Source organism: Vespa mandarinia, chromosome 25 (assembly GCF_050613455.1).
Source record: "Vespa mandarinia isolate Hongniang chromosome 25, ASM5061345v1, whole genome shotgun sequence".
In the NCBI taxonomy this organism is placed as follows: domain Eukaryota; kingdom Metazoa; phylum Arthropoda; class Insecta; order Hymenoptera; family Vespidae; genus Vespa; species Vespa mandarinia.
The window spans coordinates 1,610,001-1,620,000 of NC_140834.1; the positions used below are offsets into that span (position 1 = coordinate 1,610,001).

The 10,000-nt window shown below is 25.5% G+C and overlaps 3 protein-coding genes across 3 annotated transcripts in view; 1 reads left to right on the plus strand and 2 right to left on the minus strand.

Moving 5' to 3' along the window:
• LOC118446620 (ornithine decarboxylase 1-like) overlaps positions 1-1,982 on the minus strand; it is a 7,928-nt gene extending 5,946 nt beyond the window's left edge. The window contains exon 1 of the mRNA XM_035877528.2: positions 1,601-1,982. The gene's annotated coding sequence lies outside the window, so the exon portion shown is untranslated. The remainder of the gene's footprint in view (positions 1-1,600) is intronic.
• A 390-nt stretch (positions 1,983-2,372) lies between these two features.
• On the minus strand, positions 2,373-3,380 carry LOC118446622 (transmembrane protein 14C). Its single transcript, XM_035877531.2, has 3 exons — positions 3,060-3,380; positions 2,641-2,830; positions 2,373-2,532 (listed from the first exon to the last, which is right to left on the minus strand). The coding sequence occupies exons 1-3, from the start codon at positions 3,133-3,135 to the stop codon at positions 2,472-2,474; spliced, it is 327 nt and encodes a 108-aa protein (XP_035733424.1). The 5' UTR covers positions 3,136-3,380; the 3' UTR covers positions 2,373-2,471.
• A 772-nt stretch (positions 3,381-4,152) lies between these two features.
• On the plus strand, positions 4,153-6,439 carry Gclm (Glutamate-cysteine ligase modifier subunit). The gene is made up of 6 exons (XM_035877530.2): positions 4,153-4,584; positions 4,851-4,913; positions 5,075-5,192; positions 5,273-5,472; positions 5,587-5,701; positions 5,828-6,439. The coding sequence occupies exons 1-6, from the start codon at positions 4,498-4,500 to the stop codon at positions 5,977-5,979; spliced, it is 735 nt and encodes a 244-aa protein (XP_035733423.1). The 5' UTR covers positions 4,153-4,497; the 3' UTR covers positions 5,980-6,439.
• Positions 6,440-10,000: the final 3,561 nt, after the last annotated feature.

Here is a 10,000-nt window from a genome sequence, read left to right on the forward strand (position 1 = left end):
TGAATTGAGTAATAATCATTCAATTAATAATTGTATTAATATTTCAATAATAATAATATTGTAATAATTCAACTAATAATAATTGTATTTCTAATTGGAAAAAGGAAAATATCAGACTAAATGAGATACCGTCAGATCAAGAAAAGTCAAAGATATATGCGCAGCTGTTCCATAAATGTCATCTTATCAAGATACAAATATATAAAAGTTTAATCATTGAACAGATATGAATATGTTTTAAATACAAAGAATGTTTAGTTTTTAAGAGAGAAAAAGAGAAGGAGAAAAAGAGAGATAGAAAGAAAGAAAGAGAGAGAGAGAGGAAGAGAGAGAGAGAGAGATATATATATATCTAAGATGAAAAATATTTCTTGGAAATTTCATCCAAACAAATTTCAAAATATTCCAAAGATCATATGAAAGAAATTTCTAACATTCATTCAATATAAATCATAAAAAGTATATATATATAGTTATAACATTTATAATTGAATTAGAATAATTTGTGAGTATAAAATTAAATTCAACAAATTTTATATAAGAAATCTAATTAGGATGATGAAAAGATTTTTTTTTTTTTTCTTTTTTAAGTTTTTACTGTGATATAATTTGTAAAGAAAGTAATATACAAATGATATTTCTTTTTTAATTGAATGAAAATGATTTGTATCATTAGAAGAAAAAAAAAAGAAAAAAAAGAACAAGGTTATCTCTTTTGAAAAATTCAATCATTTAAATATTTAATAATCTTCAATATCTTACATATTACGATAAATTATTAACACGTTAATTCGATAATAATAATCACAAGAGATCGGTATTATTTATAAATAATTCAAAATTACGTAGAATTTAAATGTTAATTCGAAATAATCAATTTTAATGATTTAAATACGATACTTGTAATTAATGAAAAAAAAAATTATCTGACGTCGATACGATAAACGATATTGTTTTTTTTTTTTTTTTTTTATATTTAAGGATAATCGAGATGAATTAAAAATTTTATATATATATATATAAGTTAGAGAGAGATAGAATTAACAATGACAAAGAATTATAAATATTAAAATTTGTCATGTACGCAGAATGAACCATACTCTTTAACATCTGTGACCTTTTCAATAATATACAATCGCGAAATAATGAGAGAAAGAAAGAGAGAGAGAGAGAGAAAGAGACGAAAAAAAAAAAAAAGGAAAAGAAAGAATAAAAATTTCTTATATACAAATGAAAGATAAGAAAATATATCATGTGATATGAATCATCATCATCATCATCATGTCTTATAAAAGTGATCATACGTTACACTTTTGACGTAACAATGAACCCCTCCATCGTTGTGTGAGATAAAAAAGAAAAAGAGATAAATAAGAAGAAAAGAGTGAGTTCGTTACGTGGAAGAGAGAAAGAGAGAAAAAAAGTGAGACAGAGAGAGAGAGAGAGAGAGAGAGAGAGAGAGAAAGACAGAGAGAGAGAGAGAGAGAGAGAGAGAGAGAGAGAGGAAACAGGAGAGAGGAAAAAAGGAAAAAAAGATAATAAAAATAAATTCATTAAAAAGTATATATATATATATCTACGTAAAAATAAAATAACATACCTTATCGGACGATCGCCACCCAACGGGTCGGCACTCGGTTATTGACGGAATGATGGAAGTTTTCGGTGACTTGATCCCAAAAATCAGTCAGAACCTTCGAAAAGTATGAAAACTTCGTTCGTACGGCGACCAGTGCTTACGGTATTGAATCGCGAACGTCTTATTCGACAAAATATCGAAAGCGTACATTCGTTTAAACGTTCGTAACAGCTTATGCGTCACGAACGAACATTCTAACGTTAATGGATCCTGTATTATTACAAATAAACTTCCTATATTTCGATATATATATTAACGGAAAGCATGCACAGTGAATCACGAATTTACCATCCAACCGGACGCACGACCACCATTAAGAATGAGCCTCGAACGAAGAAGATTCGTAAAGACGTTCTTTTAATAATATAATCGATTAATCGCACGTTCGAGATTTCTATCTCTCGATATTTCCAACAATATTCTAACCTTTTCTTACATCGACCAATCAGATTTCTTTATTATCTGTACTACGTCATATGTTAACCAATAGGATTGCTTCGTATTTAATCGATACTAAATACTGCAATATGATTGGTCAATTACATTCTTATTATTATTATCAACATCATTGTTATTATTATTTTTATTATCGGATAGCAAGGAATATGCTTACATAAATTTTATTCTATAAAAATATTCTAAGTAATTATACATTGAAATTATTACTGCAATGATTACATAAATAAATAAGTATACATATATATATATATATATATATATGTATACTTTGGAACTAATACAATATTTTTTACATTTGAGATTTGATTAATTGGTATATGTATATATATATATATATATATATATGTGTGTGTATCTGTTGAATGCTTATAGTTTAATCTGCCTTTACAGGTGGTGAAAAATATCTTGTGATTATCCTTACTATCATTGCAGCGCTATAAAAATAACAAAATATGTTACTTAATCTTAATTCAATATTAAAATAAATGATATATATATATATATATATATATATATATGTATATATTTATGTACATATATACCTCAATATTGTTATCACTCCAGCTGGTATAATCTTTCCAGTGTTATAAAAACGATATCCCATAAGACCACCTAACGTTGTAGTTGTTCCTAATAAAACTCCAATGTTGGTTGGATCCACAGATGTTTGAAAAGCTCCATAGCTAAGTGCAGATCCAAAAATCAATCCAGCAGCAAGTGACGGAATAGAATCTATATAAAGTAAGTACTTATAAGAATGATAATAATTGTATCATATTAACTGAAAATATTTATACTTTATTTATATATTTTCTTATCGTAGTTATCTTAATAGTACATAACAGGAAGAAACCATTTAATAATATTGATAATAAAATTATATGTGTATATATATGTATGTAATATGTGTGTGTGTGTGTATGTAATAAAATAATAATAATAATAATAATAATAAACTTACGTGATTTTACGTAACCTAAAATACCACCACCGGCAACAGTCGCGGCATAAGCAAATGCAGGAATATCAATTGGCATTTTTGTAATTTTTAATTTTTTTTTTTAAATTTATTTATTTCCTTTTATAACACACTCCTGGAGACACTCTTATTCAAATGATGATTATGTCAAATTGATGATACAATAATGATAATCAATATCAGTTTCTTTTGCTTATCACCGTTTTAACGTCGTGGTTTAACTGATTTAAAGAGTTGACATTTTGTTTAACTGTTAACACTGTAACTGATTTTTTCGTTTTCGATTTGTTTTTATAGAATTCTAGAACGTTATATGGCTGAAAACAGAACAATGACAATTCATTTGTCGAATTGACCAATGAAAATTATTTTATTTTGTATCTGACCAATCAGATTCTTCGTATTGAAAATACCGCGAAATTCAATTTTCTTCTTGTGATTATATATGAAAAATATTGTATTTATTAATTAATTGGAATAATCTATGATATTTTAATTTAAGAAAGATTGTTCTTTTCTTTTCTCTCTCTCTTTCTCTCTCTCTTAATGTAATTCATCGTTTTATTTATAATAATTATTGTTATTCATGGGCGTGTCCGTGAAACAAAAATTCCGCGAAATTTGAATTTTCTTTCTACGAACCATACGTAAGAGAAATTTTCTATAAATAAAATAACATAATTATTTTAATAATTAATAATTTGTTTTATTTATTTACGACAAAATTAGAATCTCTTTGTTTTTTTTTTCTTTATAACGATAATTATGGTTTCGTCAAAATTAATATATATATATATATATATTTTTTTTTTCTTTTAAATAATTTATCACTTATTACAAATAGAATAAAAATGTAAGAAATTTTCAAAGAACAAGTCATTCGTAAATTATTATTATTATTATTATTTTATTTTTAATTTTTTAATAATCTCATTATTTAAATCTATCATCAATTATAAGATTCCAAATATTAAACATTATTAAATATTAATAATTAACTTCAATAAATAATTTTATCAGTCAATGCATCATATTTATCGTATATCATAGATAATATCTATAGTATGACGTAATAGATTTGAATAACTCATTGTTTGCACATGATACAATTGAATTGTCATTCTGTACTTGATAACTTGTGAAAAAGAACTATCATGTATGATTAATGGTTGGGTAATACCATTTCATTAAAGAGTAGATTTTCTTTATCTGTCGAGTGTCGTAATTGTCAATATCATATTTTCTAATATCACGCAATACTTTACATAGAGTGAAAGAGAGAGTGTATAAAAGTGATAGGAAGAAAGAGAGAGAGAGAGAGAGAGGGACAAAGAGAGAAAAAAGGAAAAAAAGAAAAAAAAGAAAACAAGAGAGATAAAAAATTGTATCTTTTTTAATATTACTTGTTTAAACAATTAAAATGTCTCATAATTTATTAATTAATACTGGCAATATACTTTCTTTAGATGAAGCTAAAAAAAAGGCCAGTCAAAATACGAGAGATGAGGTTAGTAAACAATTATTATTTTTGAAAAACAATTTTTCAATATGTTATAATATTGTTCTTTTTTTTTTAATTTTTATTTATTTTTTTTTTTTTAATAAATCTATCATACTTTCTTTTAATTTTCTTTTTTTTCTTTTCTTTTTTTTTTTGTTAGGTTATGTTTATTGATCTTTCAATTTTATTCATTTATGTAAATCCTTTGGTTTCAAATAATGATATGTGTTTTTTTTTTTTCTTTTTCTTTTTCTCTTCTTCTTCTTTTCTAGTTAGTAGATACATTAAAGATCATTCTGAGAGAGGAAGAGAATCAAGGAGACAACATTGTGTTTGTAAGTAAATGATTATCTCAATATTTAAATACTTTGTCCTCAGTTAAAGATAAGATATTAATATATTAACATTATATAATATATAACATTATCAGATATATATATATAAATATATATATATATAAATATATATCTGATAATGTTAACATTTTAATATATAGATGAATGGTATTGGAGATATTGGTATTGAAAATACTGAAAGAGCAGAATTGAAAGTAACTGTGAAAGTTTTTGTTTCATCTCCTGAAGCTGATACATTAAAGGAAGCATTAAATAAAGGTATATTAATGTACATATATACAATATATCTGTATGTGTTGTTTTTAAATATATAAATATTATTAAGTTAAAACTTTTAGTCTTTGAGAATTTGAACACGGATAAGATTGAATCCTTGGTGATTGCTTATAGCACTAAAGATGATTCTGAAGATATATTAACGTCTTTAAAATCTTTATGGAGAGCTGTAGAAGAATATGTTAAAATTGGAAAATTGTCTAGCGTTGGATTGAGCGATTTAAATACTAATACTTTCATTGAACTTTTTCAATGGGCCAATGTAAGTGATATTATTACATTTTCTCTTTCTTCTTCTTCTACTTCTTCTTTTATATAAATAAATTATATTCATTTTATAATACCATATAAACAAAAATTATTTATTCTTATACAGATTAAGCCTGATATTGTACAAATTAATTTAGCTACCTGTTGCGTTGTTCCACCAGCCTTACAAGAATTTTCAAAAGCAAATGATGTACAATTATTAACTCACAGTGATCCATCTGGTAAATATTATTAATAAATATATACAATAAATAGATTATTATTATTATTATTATTATTATTATTATTACTGTTGTTATTATTATTATTATCTTGTTGATCTCTAACATAATTTTGTTTTTTTGTAGAAATTTTACCAGAAGATGTATTAAAGGAAATATTTGGTTTACCGGTGTCATTACATTGGGTTGTTAAATATCAAATACATCTTAAATGTCGTGGTATATTAACCTCGAAAGGATACTTAATTTATATTAAAAAATTATTGACCCGTAATTAATAATTATTATTTATAGAAAATGACTTAGATAATGATCGGTGATGATATTTAACGTATTTTAATTTCACAAATGTGGGTACATCACAAATGTATATTTTAATATATAAATGCGGTTTAATTGAATGCTACTTAATGTTTAGAAAAAAGTACATATAAAAAGAAAAATAATTTTAGAAGTATATATATATGTATATATACATATATATATATGTGTGTGTGTGTGTGTATATATGTATACACAATACTATGTATTCTCAGTACTTGCACTCAAGCAGCAGCAGCAGCAGCAGCAGCATAAGTTGTACTTATAGAATGTAAATACACAAAGACAAAATGCATTTTTAAAAATAAACATATTTTTCTGATTTAACATTATATAGAAATATCACAAAAAAAAAATATATATATATAAACAATTTAATGTGAATCTTTTTCAACTTGTTTAAGCACTATGATCTAATATAATTTTATATCATTTCTATCAACTTTTAATATACATCAAAGATGTATTATTTTAAAACTTGTGAAATAATAGATTGTAGATAAGAAATATGTTTTATTGTATATATAAATGTTCAAATGAAATTAATAAAAAAAAAAAAAGTGAGAAGACATTGATTAGTATTGTTTGTGTGATACACTTAAATATGATTCAACGATAATTATAATTCTATTTTAAATTTGTGATATTTTTCATCTAATCTTTGAATGATAAGAGTTAATAAATAATCTTTTTTCTTTTAATTTTGATATTAAAACAAAAGTATAGAAAATTTTTCATATATCTTTAATGGAATATATTGATAAATAAATTAATAAATTTGATCATTCGTAGGTATTTCATAATCATTGCTAGTAAGAAGAATACCAAGTAATCATTTATGCGTTTATTCCAAGCATTGAATTTTTTTCATCTAATCCTTGCATGGTAAGTAAATAAATATTTTATAATATTAAAATTTTGTCACTTAAATATATATATATATATATTATATTAATTAATATAAATAATTAATATTATTAAGATATTAAAATGACAAAAGAAGGAAGAAGGGAAAAAAGATTTTTTCTTATTAAATTAAAAAGTTCAGAAAAAATTTGCAAAAAGATATTAAAATAAATTAACAAAATTTGATATATCCATTAAAGATAATATTAAATGAGTTGAAAGATCAAAGAAATTTTTTGTATTAAAAAAACAAAAAAACGAAAAAGAGAAAAAAAGAAAGAGAATAATATTAATAATTTATATAATATATTAAATACACATAAACACGCATACGCACATATATTATTATTAAAATTAAAAGTAATAAGTAGAAAGGAAGAATTATCCGAAAAAAAAAGAAAAAAAAAAAAGAAAAGAAAAGAAAAGAAAAGAAAAGAAAAGAGAAGTATCAACAAACAAAAGTACAAAAGACGTATATCGTCCAATGACAAAACAATATTATATCATTCACACCCATTGAAAAATAATAAATATGAGAAAGAAATGTCTCTTTCTACGCTTACTACGAATACAATAAGAATAAGAAATTCAAAGAAAGAAAAAGAAAAAAAGAAAAAACAAAAAAAAAAAAAAAGAAAAAATCCTATATACATGTGTGTGTTCAACCATCATAGACGCTGTTCAAAATATATACACACATACATACATAGAAACATACATACATATATGTATATATATATATATATATGCGGCACAAGTTTTCGTTTTGTTAGTAGCAGTTGCTGTAGCATCAGCATCATCAGGATCACCAGCAAGCATCAGCAACAGCTACAGCAACAGCCATAGAAGCTACAGGTATACAGCAGCTACCTTCAGAATCTTCTCTCCCTTTCCCTACATTGGTTGCTACCTTTCTGCTGCTGTTCTGATCCTCCTCCCTTTCTTACATTGCTGTACCTTTCCTGCCGTTGGGTCTCCCTTTTGCGTTTAAGCCGCACCGCGTGGCAGTGAACATAAGAGAGATAGGGAGAGAGAGAAAGAGACAGAGACAGAGAGAGAGAAAGAGAGAGAGAGAGAGAGAGAGAGAGAGAGGGAATGGAGGAGTTAAACTGGAGGATTTGGTGGGGTGATGAGGGAATGTAAAAGGAGCCCACATGAGGAAAGGATGGAGAGAACGGGACCATAAGGGAGTGGATATAACGTAAACGTTCTTCTTGTCCTTTTCTTTCTTTCGTTTCTTCCACACATACGCACTGTCCCTTTCCAATGTTCGTTATTCTAATATTTCTTTCTCTTTCTCAACCTATTCCCTCTTCTTCTTCTTCTACTTCTTCTTCCTCTTCTTCCTCTTCTTCTTCTTCTTCTTCTTCTTCTTCTTCTTCTTCTCTTCTTATTCGTTCAGTTCTGTTCTGTGTAAAGAGTAGCCGCTGTGTTAGCTCCTTCTTCCTTTAGTAAAGAGAAAGAGAGAAAGATATATATATATATATATATATAAAGAGAGAAAGAGAGAGAGAGAGAGAGAGAGAGAGAGAGAGAATGCGAACCCCAACGATACTATGTTATGCCTGTGGAGCTTGGCTCTGACATACTTTGTATGTTAATGCCACATAATGTCGGTTTTGTTCCTCTTTTCAGCATTTATTTGTTTCGGCTTCTCTTCTGACTTTGGATTTTTTTTCTCTCCCTCTTCTCTCTCTCTCTCTCTATCTCTCTCTCTCTCTCTCTCTCTCTCTCCCTGTCCCCTGTACCTCCCCATCGCCCTTACTCTCACCCCTTTCTTTTATCTCATCTCCTATTCTCTCTTTCTCTCTTTGATTTTTTTCAATCATGATCTATATACAGAAATGTAATAAAACAAATTTGTTATAGCTTGTTTTTCTTCCTTTCGTTGAATATAAAGACATAAAGATTGTTTCTTTTTATAAATTTATTATGTCATTTTGCTTTTTATGATTAATGCATAAGTTCTCGCTTTTGGGATATTCCTTATTTTTTTTTTTTCTTGTTTTATTTCTTTTTTTTTTTAATCTACTCCGATATCAAGTGGATCATTCGTCTTTATCAATTTTCTTTCGATGCAATGTGTGTATGTGTGTATATGTGTATGTGTGTGTGTGTGTATGTGTGTTAAGTTTTTGTCCTATGACTGTTATCGGGGATAAAAAAATTCTCGGAGGAATTTGATAGATACGTTTTGGAATTAATTAAATTGCATATATTGTAAAAATAGAATCATTAATTTGATCGATTTGATTGATTTTATCGTTGAATTAATATTATGATGGATTGCGCATTGTTTGGTGATAAATTATTTAAGTGGGGGGAAAAAACGGAGTCTTTGTTTTATTTTTTAACTTTTATCTTCAATTTGGAGAGAAAAAGAGAGAGAGAGAGAGAGAGAGAGAGAGAGAGAGAGACAGACGGATAGATATATAGATAATATTATTATGGATATTAATTTTTTTTTTTTTTTTTCTTTTTTTTTTTTAGATACGAGTGGATATTAAATTTGATGATTGTTATTAAGTTCATTATGAAGTTTGCGTAAATTTTATTATATCGCAGATAAAAATTTGTTGACAAACGAATTTGTTTATAATCCTTTGATAGATACATTGATATATTTATTATATTTAAATTATTCATATTGAATTAAATAGATTCAATATCAAATTTGATATTGGTATGGGAATTGTCACGTAATAAAATTTTTTTTTTATAAATTTAATATATTATAGATTTAATTGATTTATGATATTCATTTCGAATATATTATCTGATTATTTGGAAAACATAATCGATACTAAAAGATCTTTATTTTTTTTTTTTTTTTTTTTTTTTTTACAAAGAGTTATCAGCGAATATCTAGAGTTTGATATTTATATTCTTATGATTAATGACATTATTTACTTTTTTTCTTTTTTTTTTTTTTTTTTTTTTTCTTTTTATGATATCAAGATACCAAGTAAATAAAAATGTGATTAATTTTAATTAATTCATGATAACTTAATTCATTGATATAATCTATAATATTGTAACGAATTATGAATGAATATTAATAACAAGTTGAAT